Source organism: Lepisosteus platostomus, chromosome 4 (assembly GCF_059453375.1).
Source record: "Lepisosteus platostomus isolate fLepPlt1 chromosome 4, fLepPlt1.hap1, whole genome shotgun sequence".
Lineage (NCBI taxonomy): Eukaryota > Metazoa > Chordata > Actinopteri > Semionotiformes > Lepisosteidae > Lepisosteus > Lepisosteus platostomus.
This window is the reverse complement of record NC_142614.1, coordinates 4,085,796-4,107,314: the sequence shown is the minus strand read 5'-3', so window position 1 is coordinate 4,107,314 and position 21,519 is coordinate 4,085,796. Positions and strand designations below refer to the sequence as shown.

At 43.4% G+C, this 21,519-nt stretch overlaps 3 protein-coding genes across 5 annotated transcripts; 2 read left to right on the top strand and 1 right to left on the bottom strand.

Annotated features, from left to right (window-relative positions):
- Positions 1-1,081: 1,081 nt before the first annotated feature.
- Positions 1,082-4,027, bottom strand: bloc1s3 (biogenesis of lysosomal organelles complex 1 subunit 3). Its single transcript, XM_088627621.1, has 2 exons — positions 3,919-4,027; positions 1,082-3,262 (listed from the first exon to the last, which is right to left on the bottom strand). Exon 2 carries the CDS (start codon positions 3,245-3,247, stop codon positions 2,654-2,656), a length of 594 nt encoding a protein of 197 aa, XP_088483747.1. The 5' UTR covers positions 3,248-3,262; positions 3,919-4,027; the 3' UTR covers positions 1,082-2,653.
- Positions 4,020-10,116, top strand: LOC148672160 (uncharacterized). Of its 2 annotated transcripts, none has more exons than XM_088627616.1 (4): positions 4,020-4,156; positions 5,715-6,225; positions 7,234-7,491; positions 8,210-10,116. In XM_088627616.1, exons 2-4 carry the CDS (start codon positions 5,817-5,819, stop codon positions 8,728-8,730), a joined length of 1,188 nt encoding a protein of 395 aa, XP_088483742.1. In that variant the 5' UTR covers positions 4,020-4,156; positions 5,715-5,816; the 3' UTR covers positions 8,731-10,116. The 2 variants fall into 2 exon arrangements, with proteins under 2 accessions (XP_088483742.1, XP_088483743.1); XM_088627617.1 differs by having other exon boundaries at positions 4,022-4,118.
- Positions 9,830-19,685, top strand: trappc6bl (trafficking protein particle complex subunit 6B, like). Of its 2 annotated transcripts, none has more exons than XM_088627623.1 (10): positions 9,830-9,969; positions 10,535-10,616; positions 11,467-11,579; positions 12,308-12,346; positions 12,708-12,805; positions 13,199-13,266; positions 14,328-14,445; positions 14,919-15,002; positions 15,671-15,764; positions 16,612-19,685. In XM_088627623.1, exons 5-10 carry the CDS (start codon positions 12,716-12,718, stop codon positions 16,641-16,643), a joined length of 486 nt encoding a protein of 161 aa, XP_088483749.1. In that variant the 5' UTR covers positions 9,830-9,969; positions 10,535-10,616; positions 11,467-11,579; positions 12,308-12,346; positions 12,708-12,715; the 3' UTR covers positions 16,644-19,685. The 2 variants fall into 2 exon arrangements, with proteins under 2 accessions (XP_088483749.1, XP_088483748.1); XM_088627622.1 differs by having other exon boundaries at positions 11,467-11,625.
- The last annotated feature ends 1,834 nt before the right edge of the window (positions 19,686-21,519 follow it).

The following is a 21,519-nucleotide window of genomic DNA, read 5'->3' as shown; positions in this document are numbered from 1 at the left end:
CCTTCCCATCTCACATCACACTGAGGAAAAGGCCTGGTCCGCTATACCTTTACAGTCCTCTGGAAACATGAGTCATGCCCACTGCAAAAGTGGCAGCAGCTTGCAGGAACAGATGGCAACTCAATCACTGCCAGATTTCAAAGCCTCATCTGAGCACGGTAACAAAGCAGTCTATTCACAAGCTTCACCTGTGCGCATTACACTCTCAAGGATTACTTAGCATTTCAATGTAATCTATGAGTTCAGACAGTATTAGGTACTCTCAAAAATGTTACTGATTTAGTCATTTTGGGGTTTGGGGTACTTCGGGTACAATTCGGGGTACTGTTTTGGAAAAAAAAACTTTGGCGCACTCTGAAAAATATTCACAGATTGAAACTGATTTCATGCTCTGGGAGACAATAGAACTGAAGAGAAAAATAAAGATGAGTATTTGTTAAAACATACATACAAAACAAGACCAGACTAAAATTTTTAAAGACAAAATGATGCATTTCTCCTTGCTGGGACAGGCTCCAGCTCCCCCGCAACCTTGAACTGGATGAAGCCGTTCGAAAAAAGCTGGATGGACGCTGCATTTCCAATGACCCCAGCACAAACACATCCTGTTCCTCTGCCGAGGAAAGTCCCTCCCCTTGTCCTGTGCTCTTCTCCGCAAGATGAAGCCTCAGGAAGCTGGGCTTGAATAAACCTGTTTACTGCAAACAGGAGTCGAAGCTTAAAGGGTGACTAACCGAGGTCATTTTTTTGGCATGTCCCAGAGTGCTGGTGAAAACATTTGAGAAAATCAATTATGAATAAGCCTTCCCTTCCTCTGACTCCATTCAGAATGGGCTTTAGTCTTCCGATCTCCTTTTATCCAGCTATTCTGGAGAAAGGCTACGCCTGTCATCACAAATGTGTTCCTCTGGCTGCTGGAGACTGCGGTGGGCACATACTGCACAGCACATATGGCCGACCTGACTGGTTTGTCCCCTGTCAGCCAGTTGCATGATGTGTGGAAAACCTGTCGTCTTCACACTGGGTCCATCTGGCTGGTAGTGTGCTGGGGACAGGAGTGAATAGAATTCCCATAATGCACTTTTTAGAACAGGAGTGGGGGTATTTATTTTCAAATTCTAACCAGTAGTGAGTCTTTTATTGCCAAATCCTCATTTACTCACAAAAACACCTCGACAGCAGAAGCGCAGTTTGCAATCATGAAAACAACAGCAACAGAAAGCCAGTGTACAATACCCACTGCAGACCTCCCAGCTTCCTACACCACCTGGCAGTCAGAGCAGCGTTGGCCCCATCAGAACACGATCAGAACATCTTTTCTGACCAGGAACATGGCTTTTTTTATAGGAAAATATTCACTGTATACCATAAAGCTCTTAGGCCTCAGCTTTACTGTCGTTCTGTTTAGCTCCTCTTGGAAAAGACTGCCACCACCTTCACAAAAAACACACCTCCTTACAGCACCCTCCTGGTCTTTCACTTAACTGCCTCTTTGCGTCTTCTACTGTTCTCAAGACCCTTGATTCTAATAACTGTTATCTCCTGTCATTTTTTTTCTTACTGTAAAGCACCTCGAGAAGCTACTTTAAAAGGCTCTACATAAAAGTTTTTTTCCTATTATTATATTATAACCAGGGCTCACTGTATCCTTGGGAAGAACAGTATGAATGTGTCCTTGCACACTTTGCCATGGAATTAACTCACTGGAAAGGTGTGTTCTTGTGTCATTTTACTCTGTCACTACTGTTGAGCTAATTGGTTGACAGCCCAAACCACAGTAACATCACAATCCAAAGCAGAGGAAGTTGTGATCTAATATTACAATCTAATATCTAATTTTACGTCTCATCCGAAGGTCCTGCCTCTCTGTGGTCATTAAAAATCCCAGGGCGTTTCTCGTAAAGAGTAGGGGTATAACCCCAGTGTCCCATTGGCCCTTACCATTCATGGCCTCCTAATAATCCCCATCTATGAATTGGTTTCATCAATCTGCTCTCCTCCCTACTGAAAGCTGATGTGTGGTGAGCGTTCTGGCGCACTATGGCTGTCGCTGCATCATCCAGGTGGATGCTGCACATTGGTGGTGGTGGAGGGGATCCCCATTACCTGTAAAGCGCTTTGAGTGGAGTGTCCAGAAAAGCGCTATATGAATGTAAGCAATTTTTATTATTATTAATATGGCTTATCCCTCTTTCTCCCTGCATAAGGGTGGAATGGAAGTAGTTGTGTGACAAAGTGAAAAACACTACCTTAACTCTTTGTGATTTTCCGAGGCATGACACAGGGCTTCAAGCACAGACATACTGTGCCAAAGTGACTGTAGACTGGGTCATACAAAGACACGTCTGGAACAATGTAGCCTTTCTCCCACTATCCTGGATAATTTATACTGGAATTTAGATCATTGTAAATTGTACAGAGGAAAGTACAACTATGCCCGCAGAGTTGAAGTACTTTTACTAATACAAACTCTAGATGACTGTGCAATATCTTTTAGTCACTTTCTCATTTCAAGTTTTATTCACAGCATGATCCTGCAAAGCACGACAATGCTGTCCGTTCCGTAATACCGTCACAAGAAGAGGGAGCCGGGAGCCGGGGGCCAGTGTGCAGTGTGTGCGTGTGGCTCGCTGCAGCGTTAATGGCACTGAAGTCAGCACTCCTTAAGTCCGAGCTGGGGAGTGCTTATTCTGATGTCGGGTAGCAGGTTACAGCTCGTGATGATGTCGATCTTTTCCGACACGGACTTCAGGTCCTCCAGGACGAGGCGGATGCTGTGCGAGGCGTTGATGATGCCGTTCTGGGAATTGTTCAGGTGAGCGGTGGCCAGGCGAATCTCTTTGGTGGCGTTCTGGTACACCTGCCTCACCGTCTGGGTCACGTCGCCGCACAGGCGGGCGTTGCTCTCCTGCAGTTTCTGCTGCAGTAACGTGCTGTAGCGCCCGCCCTGCCGCAGCCTGAGCACCGGTTTCTCCTCCGCGGCCGAAACCGGACTGTCGGGGGGGTTTCTGATCACTATCAGCGGGGGCAGGTCCTTCTGCACGTCCTCGGTGGCCGCCCGCTCCTCGATGGGTCTCGTCGCGCCCCCGGCCTCGTCCTCGCTGTCCGTTTCCGAAGCCTCGCCGAGCACTTTAACCCCGGCCGCGACGGGGTAGGAGGAAGACAGGGAGGTAATGTAAGCCTCTTCGTCCGAGTCCGTCTCAGACGCCTCGCCCTGCACGACGGTCTGGTATTTGTTACTGGCCATTACCTCTGCCGGCACCTGGTAGTATGCAAACATACAGTATATAAACAGCGTCGAGAGGTTCACACAGAACTGTCACCAGAGCAGAACGAAGCTGCAATGCCACAGCGCGCTGTGTTCCAGCCGAGTGGCGCGTTACTGTACCATGTTTTAACTAGCAGTCAGTGGTGATGGCGCTTCCCGTGTTTCCTCACCAAAATAATCTATTTGCATAGAAACTCTAGTGACGAGCAAGAGGAGGTAGCGGAGTCCGAACTCTGTTGCCTGATGCATAATACAAAAAGGCAATGTCGGTTTAAGTTTTTACGCACCGGCCCTTCCTCTGGAAATGAACAGAATGCCTTCAATCAATATCCTAAAACAGCGACATGCTAGTCGTGGGTGCCAATTAAAAGAGACTTTTAAAGATGCAATGCTTCTGGAGATTCGCATTTGCAAACACTACGTGTTTCCAGTATGTGCGCTTAGTGCAAATGCGAAGCACCTTTTAAAAGTTTGATTTCAACTGCAAGCCTGCTGTATAGTCACCAACTGCTAACTTTCAAAATGCTTTATTTCAGATCTAGCGGTAGGAACTATTTAAGAAGGCTGAAAGAATCCAAGCTTACAAAATATCGAAAACATAAATAAAGCAAGCTTAAAATAAAAAAAAAATGTATCTGTAGGTACTATACCTTTTTCTTCAGATCTACAGCTGAGCGGAATCACATGAAATGGGAGCCACCCACGTGACGTCGCATGGTCACAGCGGTGCCTCAGTAGCCAATCAAAGGGCGTAGGAGGGAGCACGTGGGGGAGGTGTAAACAAACTCCTGTCATATGACCAGAGCGTGAACATGAAGCTACCTTGACGCAGACGAAACCTAGACGCTGCGTAAGTTCCAGTGAAGGGATGAAGTATTATTTATAACTGTAAGCGTTTTCACTTTCTTAACCACTAAAAAGCAATACGGAGAGAGGAGGCCCTTTAATGCTGTGTTTTGTGCATGTATTTTTTTTCCATGGCTACGTTATAAACACCTATTCTATATTTATCTAATACGGTCACTGGAGCGTTTTACGTCTTGACAGTTCAGTTAAATATAACATTAGGAAAAAATGATCATGTATCGTGAGTTTGTATTTGTATGGAAACCAAAACTGTAATGTGTTTTATGATGAAGAATGCCCACATCTAGCGAAGAGATAATCTTAGGAAGGTTGTGTTCGGGGTCAGTTTTTTCTATGCGTGATTTTATCGCCATAACTGGAATATGGGATATATTTAATTGGCCTGACATTATTAGTGTATTGCCATCTGAATGATTGAGGTCTAACTTTCCGGAAGGGTAACCGAGCACTAAATTAGGCAGCATAAGGAACAGAGTGTTTTTGTAATTGCACAGTCGTGCCTGCCTGTACACTATGCAGGTGAGCGTATTTCTAAAATTTGATATTAATTCTAAATCCATAAACATAACGATAGGGTAAGTATGGACATTTCTGAATCAACGTACAGGTCATAATTATTACCTTTAATTGAGCTGACTAGATATGTATCTGGATAAACTGTAGAAATGTTGCCTCAAGCTCATAATTATTCTTTGTTCACTGCATACACGTTCTTCAGCAGTGCTGCAATTAACATAGCCTGCTCTGCTGTGTAGTATCTATGTAGTATTGCTGATGTGTGCACAAGGACTCAGCCTGCAACTCTGTTTGACTTTACTCCTGCACAGTCTCCTTTACCGAATCATGTTGTTCTCTACACTAGAAACGGCTTTAGGTTCTAGAGCTCTTTTGCTGCTTATTTCTGTTTTGAGACGGCTTATTGTGTGTAAAAACTGTGGCGTGTGAGATGTCTCTTTTGATGTCGGCAACGCATGCAGTAACTCAGGCAAACTGTACTGTTAAATGATCTGACGAAACCCCTAGAGTTTGGACGCCTTGTGCCGATAATGCTATAAATAATGAAAGCACCTTCACGTCCTGTAACTCTGCCTGCCTTCTGTCTTACCTCTCAAATTGCACAGGAGCATCAGAAGCCTGTTGTTCGTCACTCGCAGGACAGCGGGCTTAGCCTTTCGTTTGGAAGAGACTTTGGGAAGTCCATCCGCCCCGTGGTAGCTCCCCTGCGCTTTTGGGGAAGCGCTACCGCTCGGCCTTGTCTGTTTGTCTTGTCTGTGAAAATAAAAGCAGCAGGCGTTAAAGGCATTGCACTGCAGTTGCAGGTTAAAAAAAGGGGGGGGGGGCAGGATTGGTCCTCTGCCTGTTCACACGATCGCTTCAGCCAGCATCACATCAGGAGAAGGTGACGGTAGCGCAGTGTATTGCTTTCCATGTTCTCTGCTGTAGGGAACATGGTGGGAAAAGGTGTGAGGTCTGCTCTGCAGAGGTAATAGAGTGCAGGTAGAGGACCCTCGAGCTCAGTGCAGATGGGAGACAGAGAGCAAGGCGCACCTCACCAGGCCTGTTTCTGTTTGCATTGAAGCCCACCCGGCCCCCGCTGCCCAGAGGGCTTGCTTGCGGAGGCGACGACCGGAGGAGGAGGAGAAGGAGGGTGGGCAGGCTGGCGGGCGGGAGAGTGGAGACCATGGACCTGAGCGAGAGGAGGCCCAACAAGTGGTGGACCGAGACGGACACCTTCACCATGCTGGCCCTCATCGAGGAGCTGGACCTCGTGCGCGAGCTGGACAAGAAGCGCCAGCGCAACGACTCGCACTTCCGCCGCCTGCGCCACAGCCTGGCCAAGCGCAACATCCACTTCACCGTCAACCAGATCCGCAACCGCTGGAAGAGCCTCAAGCACAAGTACCGCAAGATCAAGACGGCCGGCTACCGCAGCGCCGCCGCCAGGCTCTCAGCCATCGAGTCCTTCCGCTACTTCAAGAAGCTGGACCGCATGCTGGCCAGGAGGCCCAAGGGGCCCGGCCAGCTGGACGGAGTGGGGGATGGAAATCTGGTGGTGCTGTCTACGTCCGAGCTGGAGGATCACACCGACAGTACTGCCGCCTCTTCCTCTTCTGACCAACCCGACCCCCTCTGGCCATCCAAAATTCGCAACACCGGTCCCGGCCTTCACTGTCAGCTAACTGCTCCCCCACTCAGAAAGGGGCAGTTTGTTCAGACTGGCTAGAGTGTCCCATAATTCCGTGCCAGGGGCGTCCACATGTGGTCTTTAAGGGCGGGGGTCCTCCAGATTTAAGCAGTTTAAGACCTGGAAAAGGTGTTGCGATTTTGGCAGATCAAATAAATGGCTAATTAAAATATTGCAATTCTGGACTACGCTTTCATCCTCAAAATAGAATTTTGAGAATCACGATTCAATATTACCATGTTCAATTCTCCTACCCTTCTAAATGATGTATTAAAGATTGGGAAGATCTTTCCCTCTTCTGTGTTGCTGCTGCTGCATCATCTGGGATTCCCCTTTCGCTCCCAGGTTTACTGCTCTGTACTAAAGTTACTCGTAAGATACTCATGAGTCGGAAATAGAGAGACTCAAAACAATATCTCAGAACCTCGACTCGGAAGCTGTGGAGTCAGGCAGTGTTGTTCTGACCCCTGTACTTCCTGTGTGTGGGCCTAAATAACTTACCTACCTCATTACCATGCAGCTGAAATCTGAGAAGCGCTTTTTGTAGAGCCCTCCTTTAGCAGTGATTACCAGCTTACATTTTCCAGCTAAACATTCATGCACCCGGTTCTCCTTTTGCCCATCCAAAACTAAGCCTTGCAAAATGAAGATTTTAATATATTGACAATCTTTGAAAGCAAGGTTTTTGCATCTTTAAACCCTTTGTAGTTTTTGAGAATCAGTCTAGAAAGACCTTCTTTTGGGAAAGCAGGTCACATTGATCTTTAATTCTGCAGTTGAAAGGATAGAGTTGAAATCCATGTATCCCTCTAAAAGTTGCAGAACTGTATTCTTGAAGGTCTCTAATCCCGTGCCATGCTCAGGGCAGGGTTTCCCGATGAAGCTGTGTCTTTGGTTATCTCTGTTCTCCCAGGTGATGTTCCTCACCCCTGCTCTGCAGTCGCCTGGGAAAACTTTACCAGCAGGATGGAGGGGGACAGTGAGGATAGCAAGGAGCATCGGGGAGAGCCCACGGACTTTGCCCCTGCCCCCTGGGACACGGGAGAGGAGGTGGTGACCTTGGGGCTGTCGGGGGAGTACCTGTATCCAGTGAAAACTGAACCGCACCCACTGCCTTCTGCGCATAGCCGAGATCCCACCGGAGACCCTGCCTGTCCCAGAGCCTCTCCGGGTGAGTTCCAGGCCGGCTTCGTGGAGATGTGCCGCCAGCCCTTGGACATTTTGTGTTCTGTGTGATTCAGTGTGGTGAGTTTCGGAGAAGCATCTAAAAAAATACAGGTTCAGTTGTAAGTGTCGGGTCACCTGCATTGCTCCCAGGTGGACGTGCTGATGGGTAATTTGCAGTCTTGAGGCAAACAGACTTCCAAGATGCCCATATGCCCCTGCCTGTGTTTTTGTGGAAGAATGAGATTGAATTTGTAGATAATCCAAGTCACAAATATAAAAGCTTGAACAAGTGCCAGGTGTCTGTATCGTGTAAAGCTGGACAGTTTAATGAATGGAGCTGTTTGTTTCTGATTCAGTAGTCACAGCAGGAGGGACTTCCATATTTGCTATGAAACGCCACGGGAAATTCAGTGTGCTTTGTATCATGGGTACTTCAACTGGATTGCTCCTACCTTCTGAAAATCTGAAAATCTCCCCTAACTGTTCCATTAATATGTTTTTCATGCTCTAGAGTGTATTGCAGAAAGATCTTTAAGATTAAATAAGTAGAAGGGTACTACAAAGACAGTAGGTTTCACCACACGTTTCTCTAGGCTTCACAGCATTCTGCATTACTTCCTAAGCAAAAGTGAAAGCTGAGTACTTAGGCTGCTCTTCTAAAGTAACACTAAGACTGAGGGCTTCACTGCTCCCTGCTCCTGTCTCTGTCGGTATCCCTGCAGGGACCTGTGAGGACATCAGCACTCTGATTCTGCAGCAGCTCACCATTCTCAACCACCGGCTGGGGGAGCAGCTGGCTGAGCAGAGGGCCTTTCACTGCAGCATGCTGGGGCTGATGGACCGCCAGATCGAGGTCCTGCAGCAGCTCTCCAACGCCACCCGGCCCTCCGCCAAGGAGGGAGAGAGGGAGAGGGACTCCTCCACCAGCCAGCAGGTCCACGACGCCCTGGTGCACATCCTGAGGGGCGTGGAGCAGGCCCGGGCCCAGGGCCTGGTGCCCAGCCCCTCCAAAACCCCAGAGCCCGAGTCCGCCCTCCCCTCCTGGACGGTCTCGCTCCTCGAGGTGCACCAGGGTTTGCCCCCCGCCAGCGAGAACTCGGCCGGTGCCGCGGCTCCAGCGCCGCAGCCCCAGCACGAGGGCCGGCCAGACCCGCCTGGGGCCCCCCTCCCTGAGCAGCCGCCACCTTCCCCCCGCCGCGGGGTGCTGCTTAAGGGGCTCTCCATCAGCTGCCAGAACAAGTGAGCCGGCGGCCAGAGCCGGCCAGCCAGCCAGCCACACTGGGAATTCCCAGAAGCAACGCGGAGAAGAAGAAAAGCTTTCAATTGGGAAAGGGGAGAAAATTGATGCTTTTTTCGATTGTTGGGGATCATAACGTTAGTATCCAGAAATTCCTGGCCAACCTCTGTTCGTTAGTCATTCAGAAGGCTTCTCCTACTGTGGCTGCTGCCAGGCTTGGCTCGTAGGGCACTCCGAGTTTGACCTTTCCCATTCACCACCAGCACACCACAGCACGCTATGCTGACTTCAGTATCCACCTCTGCAGGATGTGATCTTCACTGGTGCTCCTGAGAGCTGGCAGACCTAGGGGGGTGTCACAGTTCTTGGCCTTTTGCCACTGAACAGCCTGTAAGGAAGGACCACATTTAACATGTTTTTTATAAGCTTCATCAGAACCGCAGAATCAGATAGTTCCTTCCTAGTTTTTGCTTTTGAAAATGGAGAAGAAGGGGTCTGAGACGTCAAAGAACTAAATCACTACGGCACAGGGGGACCCGAACTCTTCAGAAAGATATACAGATATGTCTCTTTAACTGAGAGAGTGTTGTTTTGGGCAAGAAAGAATCTGCAGACTCCTACTGAGCACCAGCACACAGACTCCCTCAGAGCCTAATGGATTGTGCACACTGTAAGTAACTCTACAGTGAAGTAACTGTCTTTCCAATCAACCCAAGCCAACAGCAGGCTGAGAGGAGGCTGTTTGTGTTAATGATGGAAACACACACTCCTCTACCAACCAGGGAACACTGAACTCGAGTCGGCTGCTTCGCAGGTCAAGTCTGTCATTCTGTTTAAGCCGGATTGGATCTCTTCAGGACATATATAGCATGGCTCAACGGCGCTGCCTTGCAGAACGGAGTTGAATTTTGCTCGCAGCACAAGACCCGGGCTCATTGCACTCGGCCCAGCCCAGTGGAATCCTGTCTGGCCGTGCGACTTCTAAGCTTGAATCCCAGAGCAAGCCGAGCTAATTCACCATGTTGGGAAACCTGTTTGACCAGCTTTCCAGCTAATAGTTTTTCCACTTGTTTGTGTTTTTTGCGCAACAAAGATGTTCAAGTGTTTCTTGCTCATTTTCAGTCATTATGCTGATATTTAGTTATGTTTTCTGCTGTAGGGGTACCGTGGACAATACTCTGCTTTCAGCCACAGGACTGAATTTTCTATAGTCATGAAAGGAAGTAACATCCTTAGATCCTTCCAGTGAGTGTCTTTGGCATTTCAAGAATTTCAGCACATAGTATCAAAAGCAAAAAACATGGATATTCTGTGAGCAAAGGAGAATGGAATATTAATTTAATTTGTGATGAGTTGCACCTTCCAATTTTTTTAATTAAAAGCATAAGTAGCTTTCGCGTTTCCTTGTTTTTATTATTTCTTCTTTTTTTTCTTTGTGTAACGTTGAGGATAACAGGAATTCTAGTGTGGCAAACCGATGATTTTCAGAGCCTTTCAGGATAATTGTGAAATGCATCTCTTTCTCAGAGAGATCCGTTTTTGTTTCAAAACAAATGTGTGTGTGTGTGTTCGCTTCCCATCAGTGTGGTTCTGGGTACAGCTGTTCAGCTCCTTCAAGAAATACAGTTTGAGTTAGTTGGGTTTTATTTGGCATTGAAATTCAGTGGCTTTCCACGGTTTAATATATATGCGTGAAATAAACCAGGTTGTGTTGCTTCAGTGACATCAGAATAATGAGATGCAGAACCAGCTTATGCCTCTGTTTACAGCACAAACACCGGGCACCCTTAATTTTTTTCCTTTTGTTCAGTGACAGAATAAAGCAGTCAGAGGACGCTTAAATAATAATCCTTGTGTGGCCATATTCCAAAACTTGTAGCTCAGCAGGGTGTGTAAGTATGTTTTAGTTACCACTCACTTTAAAACCTGGAAATGGCATTTAATTTGTTCACCTCAATCAATAACTGATACAGTGCAGTGAGCTATAATAAGTGAACCCCTCTTGCTTCTCTTCCTGTCTTCGAGAAACAAGTGCACTGTGCTGTGTGAGAACATGAAGCCATAAATCAAATTATTTTTCTGTTGCTGACAGTGTCTCTTGATCTGAACTTCAGGATCTGTCTGCTGGGAGGTGCAGGAATGGGCAAACCCCTTGGCCTGGTTAATTATTAATTATTAGACCTGGTTAATTACTGTAGGAAGCAACAGTATACCAAGAGAATTGCAATTTGATCTGTTACACCTTTACCGCTTCTTAACTTTAACTGTTTCTGTCAAGTATATTTTTAAAGCAACAGAAACTGCAATATGACAATTTTGAAATGAAGAGTATTGAATTGCTAACAATATAGTAAGCGTGATATATTTCTGACGTAACTGGTGCTATGGTGAGTTAGAAACAGTACTGTGCCCTCAGAAAACGTAAAACCTTAGTTCTGGAACCGAGTTCTGTCTGCCTCATCTATACCCTTTTCTGATAATATAGGTCTTGTAGCAGGAGTTTCGGACAGATGATTATACAGATAGACTAGTGGCCTACTGTATGTTGACCGGATTCAGTGATCCTGAAGCTGTACTCGTCGCAATCATACAATTAAAAAATGACTTAACGACACAACGTCAAGGAACAAACCACTTGTGATGTTGGGAAATAGCTGGGGTTTCGTTTTTATCTTCATTTTATTTCTTTTAGAAATGGAATGGATCGTGGCAAATTTGTTTTTATACGTTTTGTGATTGTAGAATACTGATGCCGAATTTGCGGCGAGCGCATTGCAGCCGTCGGTGCGCTACGTGAGGTTTGGCCCTCGGCGGTATCCGTAAACAGGAAGTTAGCGTTGTGGTCGACTGAGGAGGTGACGGTTTGTTTGTGTTTTTCGGAAGTTACTTGTTTCAATACAGGTAAAAAAAAGATAACATTTTTAAATAAAACAACTTTGACTTCCTCTTTTGATTTTAATTTGATATCCAGTGTTATTAAATCAATCTAAGGTTTTACGAAAGATTTGTGAATTTAACGTGTTGCCCGGTTAAGTTTTGCTGCTTCTTTCGAGTTTTTATTAAGTTACTTTAAAGAGTATTATAGTTTGGACGTTTACTAAGCTCATATATGGTGTTTAGAAAAAAATCTCTCAACTTCAAAAATTCTGAAAATTGTATGTAGTATCTACGGAAGCTTATTAGCGCCACAGAGAAAAAAAATATATTTTTTGGCGTTTAAACGAGAAAGGTTTTGCGTGTAAACGCGATAATCTTGTTCGTGGCGCTAATAAGCTTCATAAGTATCAGTATGTTTAGCAGTCATTTTCATTTAATTTCTGAAACTAGAGATCGTGAGATAAATATTAATACGCTTCGGTTGTTTTCGTATTATGTGTTTTAATCAGTTGTCCATTTTTTGTATCTTTTTTAAATCTACATATGTATAAAGCGTTACGAAGTGAAAATAAATCTCTGAAAGTGTCATTTTAGTTTTTCGTAATTCCGACATGAATTGTGTTTTTTAACCATTACATACAGGAAGGCTTTCAATAATTCTGCTGCGAGTAAAAATGACAGTAGTGCAAATAATTATGTCTTCCAGTATTCCGAGGGAAGTGTTGCTAGAAACGTAGAAAGACAGGTTTGTAATAATTTACTTTCCTTGATGCTGCCCCATCATTGAAGTTGAATTAATTAGTTGCATGTTTTCTGTACATCAGTTTTGATTTCAAGGAATGTCAATATAGGAGACTCCACTTTACCCACTTCTGAAGTGTAGCCCCACTACACAGCCTAGCAGATCATGGAGGTGCAATTACACTGACTTCCCCCACTACTGAATAATTACAGATGGCTAACTTTATTTGGGTGATACAGATGTACCGTACATTTGCATTTTTTATATTGTTACAGCTTTGTAAGGTACTCCTGCACTGTCTGTAGATTGTTTAAAGAAGTGCTGTTACAGTAATGTTCACAATGCCAATGAAAATGTTTTGCAGTTTCAACTATGGAGGATGAAGCCCTTTTTGAATTCCTCCATATGGAGATGGTGGCCCATGTGTACAAAAAACACACATCCAGGGAGGAGACAGAACAGGTACTGTAGTCAAAGCACAGGACCGTTCAAGTCCTTAGTAGTGCTGTGATCGGACTGACCCTCGTAAATGTTGTGCTGAAAATTAGTCTACAGTTGAACTGTTTCATGCATAGTTTCTGTAACACTAAGTGGGGTGAGATTGAATTTCCCCCTGGATGCGACACTTGTCCATCACAGTTTTACCCTTGACTGTGCAGGTTATGTAGATGGGTGCACTGGAGCAATACAGTTTAGTACCTACTGTAGCTGCAGAGTACGACAGCACCATACAGAGCAAATCTGAATCCTCAACCTACTAATTAGAAGTCTGGAAACCATATTCCTACTCTCTTCAGAGAGATGTTGTAATTCTGATTGCTTTATGCTGTTTTTGTTGTTGTCATTTTTCTGCAGGAAAGGGGAAAGTGCATCTCCGTTTTGGAAAGGATGGGATTCAGGGTCGGACAGGGACTTATTGAAAGGTATTATTGGCTTTAGTGAAAAAGCACAGGACTTAAGTACACACGTGATGTTTGGTGATTTTTAGGCAGAAGGAAAAGTGATTTTGTCCTTATACAATTTGATGTTGCTTCAAGATGGCCAACTTGCAGAATACTGGCCTCATTATACACTAGTCACTTTTGAAAAATTTACTCAGATCTCGTTTGATTTTTTTGACTACCGGTAGAAATTGTCAGGATGTCACAGGATCATACTGATTGGAATTATACTCTTTGATTGGAATTGTAGATCAGTTTCTCTTGCTTGTGGTATGAGAGAGAGAAGGCTGAGTGAGACCACACATGAGCTGTGTTCTCTCCTGCCATTCATCACTGGACATTAGCCTGAAAGATGTTTTCCAGTTCTGTAATTAGTTTGACACTCTGTTCCTGTTGCATAGACTTTAAATGTTGGTGAAAGAAGCACATTCCCATCATAGGACTTGCATTAGGCTGTAGTTTTAGCCTCAGAGTATATACATAGGGTACTGTATTGTTTTTCAGTTTTATCGATTTTGTCTGTTTAAGGCATGATGGTGATGTAAATGTACAGATGGTCTAGCTAAAGGGCACTCATGTGCCATGTGAACTGCCTGAATGAACTCTAGAAAGTCCCCAATACAGGTCCGTCTGAGTCCAGGGAGTCGGAAGGAAATTAGGTATAACATTCCAGCAGCAATACTGAAGCCATATGAAAGAGAATTAAACATAGAGGCAAGAAAAAGCACATCATGGCACTATAAAATATTAATCAAAATGTTTGACATCTTCTGTCATATGTGCAGTTATCTTTCAAATGTTTTGCTGTTTTATGAAAAACAACAATACTATATTCAGGTAAACAGGTTGGTTTCAATTACAAAATTCTGCACTGGATATACTTTTCTAAAAACATTTCAACTATACTGTATATAGATTTTACTTAGCCAGTCCTCTCTGGAATATGCTTTTATGAAAAAGTGAGAACATTTCATTTAAGAAAGATAATTGAGGACCTTTGCTCTTGGCTCTTTAATGTTAAATGTTATCTTACTGTCTTTAAGGTTTACCAAGGATACCCCTTCTTTCAAAGATGACCTGGACCTTATGAAGTTTCTCTGCAAAGATTTCTGGATATATGTTTTCCGGAAACAGATTGATAACCTGAGGACTAACCATCAGGTACAGCAGTGGGGATATTGTGACAATTTTTATATTGGGATCTCAATTAACTATTTCTTGGAAATTAAGCCATTGTGGTAGTTGCACTGATAGTTTAGTGGTTACTAGATTAACAGTAGATTATGTGACATCAGTATGACTCCTGTGTGCTAACACCTGGACCTCTGTAGCTTTTATTGACAGTGTGTTTTCTAGATCAGGTTCCATCTGTGTTCTTTTGCCTTGAAGGAAGCTGAGATTGTGATGGGTCAGTTGCCAGTGGAGTATAGACATATAGCCAGTGTTTGTTATAGATGTGCTGGGAGAGCCTGGAACTACTGAAATGAATTAGAGTGGATATATCCTGTTGCTGGTAATCCTACATGGGAACAGCAATTACTGAAGCAGAGCTCCCCCCTGCTGTCTCACAGGAGCACAGAGCAGCCGCTTTGCTGAATCTCATGGTAAAAGCTTTGCTTTTATTGCTCTGACAGGGGACATACGTCCTACAAGACAACAAATTTCGCCTTCTGACACAGCTCTCCAATGGCAAGCAGTATTTGGAGGAGGCCCCTAAGGTAGGTGTTTGATTTCACACACAGACACTTACGAAACAGAATTAAAACTATTTCTTGTCTAAACCCTGCAGCCTTATAACAGTGCCATTTAGAGAGACAGGAACTAGAAACACATAGACATCAAAATGTTTTATTTGCATACAGTAAAATGTTATGATTAGTAATTTGGTCAAATTGCTTGCTTATAATCATTTTCAATAATTGGGATATTAATCAGCCACCTAATGTTTCTGCATTGCCTTCAGTTTACTGGATTTTCAAATGTAATATACTCATTTCATTTCTGTATTTGTTCCTTTGATATATATCATTTATGTAATAGCTCCTGTCTGAACCCCTGATTTTCAGGAGCACCCCCATCATACATCCTTAGCTCCGCCATGGAGTCTGAAAATAAGCAAAGTGCACGTTCTGAAGGATGCGTGTGTTGTCTTGTTTTTCGCTCTGCACCACACTGATAGTAATGTGCGGTATGCTTTACAAATTGTGTAGTTCGTATTTTCAAATAAAGCAGTAAAAATGAAAATTGTAAAGTCTTAAGAAAAAAGAGGAGATAGGATTGTTTTGCTGTTCAAAAACCAGCAAGTACCTTAATGCTTGTGTCTTAGTGCAGTGGGTCCAACTGGGCCAAGTTGTTCTGTGTGGTTATTTGTTGGTTCTCTGTACAGTACCTGGCCTACACCTGCGGAATGGTGAGGGGAGCCCTGTCCAACCTTGGGGTCGAGAGCGTGGTGACAGCAGAGGTCTCTTCTCTGCCATCCTGTAAGTTTCCCCTGATCTAACATTTTACATTAAAAACTCCATCTATGCCACAGTGAGACCAGGTCTGTTCCACGGTCATTCATGGTTTATTTTTGCTCACACTGTTTTATGCTGTCACTAGTCTCCAGATAAAATTAAGAGGGTGTAAACAGATTTTAAAGTAATGCATTTATAACAGGCAAGGTAGAAAGTAAGGGAAGAGCATTCAGTTCATGTAGCTTATGTGGCTGCTATTAGCTAATTGATCTCATCTAGCTGAAATGATATCATCTAGCTGACCAGGTGCGAAACGCAGGTAGCAGTGGAAAAGAACTTTCAAATCGATTGCCGACTAGAATCCACTGGGGAGCCTTCTGGTAACTGTGTATTGAACAATACACTCTTCAAGGATGTTTGTATGTTTTTCTATTTAAATCAGAACCACCTGTATTCTTCCTTGTATTACTACTCAATTTGGAATTAGCACTATTTGGCTATAGTTCCTGTCCCCACACAGGGAGAAAGCAATCCTGCAGGTATACTTGTGACATGTCTTGCAATCAGAGCCATTCTTTGACACTTTGCAAGCTCCAATGTATCTTTAACTGTAAGCATTCAGACATCCACTAAGTTTCAGGGGTCACAGTTGTGCCAAACGTTAAGAGGCCTCAGGCTGATGAATGCCCAGCCTAGCCAGGTGTCCCTTCAGCAGTTGCAAAAAAGCCACTTAAGAAATCCTATCCACAGCTGGCTACAAACAGTGATTCTGACTATGGGAATATGTTGAGAACGCCTTTACTTGCTGAGCCAACCAGAAGGCTGGAAGATCTTGTCTTTTTTAAACCATTTTCTGTTTGTTTTCTGGCAGGTAAATTTCAGGTTGTGATCCAGAAGACTTAGAGAAGACATTCTGTTCATGTGGCACTGGAGTTGTCTTAACGAAGCAGAATGTGTGGGAAGTCTTTTGCAACCCAAAAGCAGAAACACAAATCATGGAAGAATGTCTGAGAGAAGGGCTTTCTGAATAAGAGGTATATGCAAGTAACCACTGTAGGTGTATGCAGATTTGTGTCTTGAGCAGACACAGACACAGTTAAACCCGTTTGACAATGAACCTGCATGCAGATGCCTGGACAGAGATCCGAGCTAAGGACAGTACCAGTGGTTATTTTTGTCCTCAAGATCAAATACACATCTGCTGCTGTTTTTTAGTTTTTTGTACGTCAAAATTAAAATCTAGGAAGAGGTGTATTATTTATTTTCCGTATTCAGTTTTTTTTTTCAGAACTTTGATAAAAAGTGGGACTTAGGGAATTGTAGGTTTTTGAAAAGCTCTGTGTTAGATCTTAATAGAATAGGTCTGTGTTTCAGGATGATGTGCTGTTTTTATTTTGACAAGGGGAATTTTTTTCTTTTGGTTGTAAGACTTCCTGTCACTTTGTGCTTTCTATGCATTGTGTAATTTTTGGATTTCTTTCACTCTAGAAAGTGAAAAGGCTCCAGTACCTGTTTTATAGTCATTTGTTGGGATATAAAATCATTACAGTATACAGCAGGTTTCATTTGTGGTCTGACCAGTCCAGTTTTATAAACAACAAAAAACAGTTCTGTATTTGATATCACTGGTGTAAAGGATTGATGCAAACCTGATCAGTTCATTTTGTCATTTATTGCACACAGAAGGGTGGCTTGTGGAAATTTAGGACTGTATCTCGTAGTTACTCAACCAAGATATGTTTCTGTGTTCAGTAAAAGCCATTTGTGCTGGGGCTTGAGTTACTCATCTTTCTTAGTAGCAAGGATTGTAACTGTTTCTCATTGAACATCTTTATAATGTAGAGTGGCATAACAAGTTATATCCTCTGTCTCTGCATTATTTGTGATAAATACTTTTACAGAAATAACGAACTAAATGTTAATGCTGGTTTGCATTGAATACCCCCCTTGCATTTGCAAGCTTTCCTTTGTCATGTTTTTTTCTGTTATTGAACTTCTCTAACATACTTTGAGAGTTAATACACAGATCCCAGTTATTCTTAAATGGATACCATTTTTTAAAATTGCATCTTTCCTTATTGTACTCTGTTACCAAAAAAAAAAAACATTTGAAGGCTGCAGAGGAACTGGTTTATTTGAAGTAATGATCTTCTTTGGTCACAAGGTGGCAGGATTGTGTAAAGGTGAAAGTATGTGCACGCATTAATTGAATACTTGGAGTTCTTACAGAGCCTTATTTATGCTGAGCATTAATAGCATTGACAGCATTATTTATGCTGTTCTCGCTTGTGAAAGACATGTTATTGCTGAAAACCTGACTGTTCACAACAAAATGTATTATTGTGTTCAGTAGGAATACAAAAAAAAACAAATAATTAGTTGCATGTAGAGATGATCAAAAGAAATGGCTATCAATCACTGTGTTTCATCAGTCCCATATGTGTATGACTATATGTGAGACAACACCAAGCTCTAAAAGGAGAAAACGTAAGCACAGTGGTATCTGTCGTTGCCTGGCCTTGTATGTTACATATGGCCTACTGCAGGTTGTGTTGTAGAAGGTTTATGTCTTTGCCACAGGTCCTGGAGTGCTGTGTGGATAATTGGGAAGGCATTTCACTTCTTGGGATGCTGATTTTAAAGGGGCAGTTTCAATTACACCGTGCAGCCCTATAAAAAGTAGTACCTGATTACTCTCTTTCCAGTCTTTTTGAACACAGCACAAAGAAAGCAGTCACATTAAATTGACTTCTGTGCTACTGTAGTTGGTCGTTGTGCCCTGTGTTTCTGATTTGAAAACTGCTGCTTAAGTTTCAAGTAAAAAGGAAGATAATTGGTTTAGTGGCTATCAATTGTGTTTTTAATACTTGAAGTCTAACCAATATATCAATATATTTAATTTACAAAAAGCAAATATCTTAATATCAGACTCTCAAATCATTTGATATTAGGAATGGACCCATGTGAACACAAGAGCTTATGTTTCTAAAGCTGCAAAGTAAGAATCTATGCTGTTTAGCTAAAATGATTAAGAAATTCTGGAAATATTTAGTATTGGAGCACAACACATACTTGAGAATATATCTACACTATTTTCCAAGTAACAGTGCTGCTGTTTTATGGCAAAGAACAAACCACAGGGAGCCCTTTTGACTTAGTGATTAAACTCAGACCTCCAGCTGTTTCACTCTTGCTTTCTTTTCAGCAGGGGGGTCATAAACATTACCCTGTTGAGTACAGCTGGTGACTTACATTACAATTATTATTAGTTGTAGCAATAGTAGCACGTTAACTTAACGTTAGTGGAAATAATAATAAACTTCCAAGGCAACCTTGTGGGAGAATACGGTTTTTATTTTAAAAAAATACAAAACTTCTCTCTTTGTGTTAACAGCCAACTCAGCAGCGTCTCTTTGAAAATGGAAACTACACAGGTTCTGGGAAAAGCTTCGCTAGCCTGTTGTGTAAAAAAGTGAGCTTCTTGTCTCGTCAGGCAGCCTATCTCTCTTACTAGCCTCGTTTTCATATTCATCCCCTTCGTTATGAGCACATCTGCCTCTTTAAGTGGACTAATATGAACCATATGTGACCTGCAGTGCATTATGGGTTACTCAGCCAGGCGGCAGTTAGCTATGTAATTGAGAAACCTGAAGTCTCAGAAATCTTTGTTGTTGTCCCTCTCCATACATTTGTCCTTTAAAATAAAAATAAATGGGGTGTAGTTAATGCTTTAGAGAAGAATATCTGAGGATAAATTCTTTTGAGTGTTGTGACTTGTTTCTGTAGGAAGAACCATGTGATTTCTTTTTTCCCTTCTGTTGCCTGTGGTGGCTTAGACAGGCAATGACAAACAACCTTGTTATAGTCCCTTTAAACTCCTGCAGGTTCTGGAAATACAGAGGGCTTTTTATGTTTTTCTAACAAATAAATTTCATTTTATGTGAAGTGTGTGGCCTTTATCTTCTTGTGTGCTGGTGTGTTGTGATTGTTGAAGCATGGATTTGTGAATTTCCCAAGTGCTGAAAATATTTTTTTCTACATTTATGAATCTCCTCAAATTGGGACATCCAGTGACTGAAGGGTAGGTTTCACTTCTCTAAAATGCAGCTGTGCTTGTGAGTAAATGAGAGAATGAATGTGTGTTACTGGATGAGCTGACAGATGTTTGGTCTTGAAATGCAGACCTCTCTCAGATCCCCTCTTTCACAGCAGTGGCAAGAGGATGCTAAGCAGAGGCTCGAAGTCCTGTGGAAGAATTAAGGCAAGTTGTCTCTCAGCAGAACGTAGCCTTGGCTTTTTTTCTGTCTTCTTTCTGTTTTGTTATTGCTTGACAAGGGCTGCATGCAGTGTTACCTTCAACCGACACGAAGGGAAAAAAAGGGGGAACTTGATGCTGCTATAGAAGGTGCAGAGAATTGTTCTCTGGGTGAAAGGGGTAAATGTGGGGCAGAGTTTACAGAGTGGCCACTGACATTGTCTGTGTCTTCCATTTGCACAACAAAGCCTCGGATGAGGGAATCTCACAGTGCTGAAGGAGGGGAGAGTACAGCAGCTTCACCACTTCGTGCTCTCCTTTTTGCTTTGTGCCTGAGAAGGTACCCCCCCCCCTTCCGCCCCCTCCCCCAAACTCTGACGGCCAGCGTGCTGGAGGGACAGCTGTGGAGCAGCAGGGCAATGGGACTGCATTCCCATGCCTGTCCGGCCACTTGCTTCTTCCACAATGTGATCAATAAACTTGGGGGTTTATTTGGATTTGGCCATTATTGGCTCCTATACCAAAGCCAGTCATTGGTCCAGTTAATAGAATGGAGTCCCTGTGCATTTCCCCTGTGCCCTGGAGTCTAATCTGTGGTTAATCATGGGAACTCATGCCATGGGAATCGGGGAACCACAACCTATTTAAAATGCTGTTTCACATTGTGGGGGGGAATGAATACAACACTGGCTGTGTTAAAAGCCCTTTGTTTCCCTTGTTTGTTATTAATCGTGTATTATTTTTAATTCCAGAGGAGATCTCTTTTCATGCTACTTTCCATGCATGAAGATTGTGTGATGGGAGGCGCCGCTGGCTGGACTACTGCTAGCCCCTGTTACAATGCACATACTGTATGATGTGCTCCTTTCCTCCACAGATTTTATAATGAATATATTAAATTGTCAAAACGTAATGCTGGGTATAGTTCAAACAGCAGATGAGGTGAAGAACTGATATTCTCTTCTTCAGTGGTAGAAGTTTTTTTTTCCTCTCTCTGATACGCAGAAAACCAGCTTTTCTTAAAATGTTGCTTATTCCCTAGTGGTCCTTAGTTTTTGAAAAGCCCATGTTTTGTTTCCTCTTTTTCCAAACGAGAATGAAAGAGAAATCTGTGTCTCAGATGTTTTGCAAGTACGAGCCGCGTTGTTTACATGACCTGGGTTACGTTTCAGGTTTTGCACCCCGGTGGACCCGTACAGTTCACTCTGGGAAAACACAAGCCAGATCAATCACAGCATGGCTTTTGCAAAAGATCTTTTTATGTGAAAGAATTAAAAAAAAATGAACTGCACCTAATCACTTCCCCTGGATAAATGAGCTTCATGGTACAGGAAAGGAGGAGGTCTGGAGAAACTGAGGTGGGGGGTGGCGAGTCAGTCTTGGGGTAGGGTCTACTGCCCAGCAGCTCCACTAGTTTTCCTGTTGGTTGTTTGGAGAAACTGAACCATTCTTGCTCTCAGCAGCACCTAGCATGCAATAAAAGGTGTGTGTTTTGTCAGTGTGTCTCCTGAATGCCATTATCAA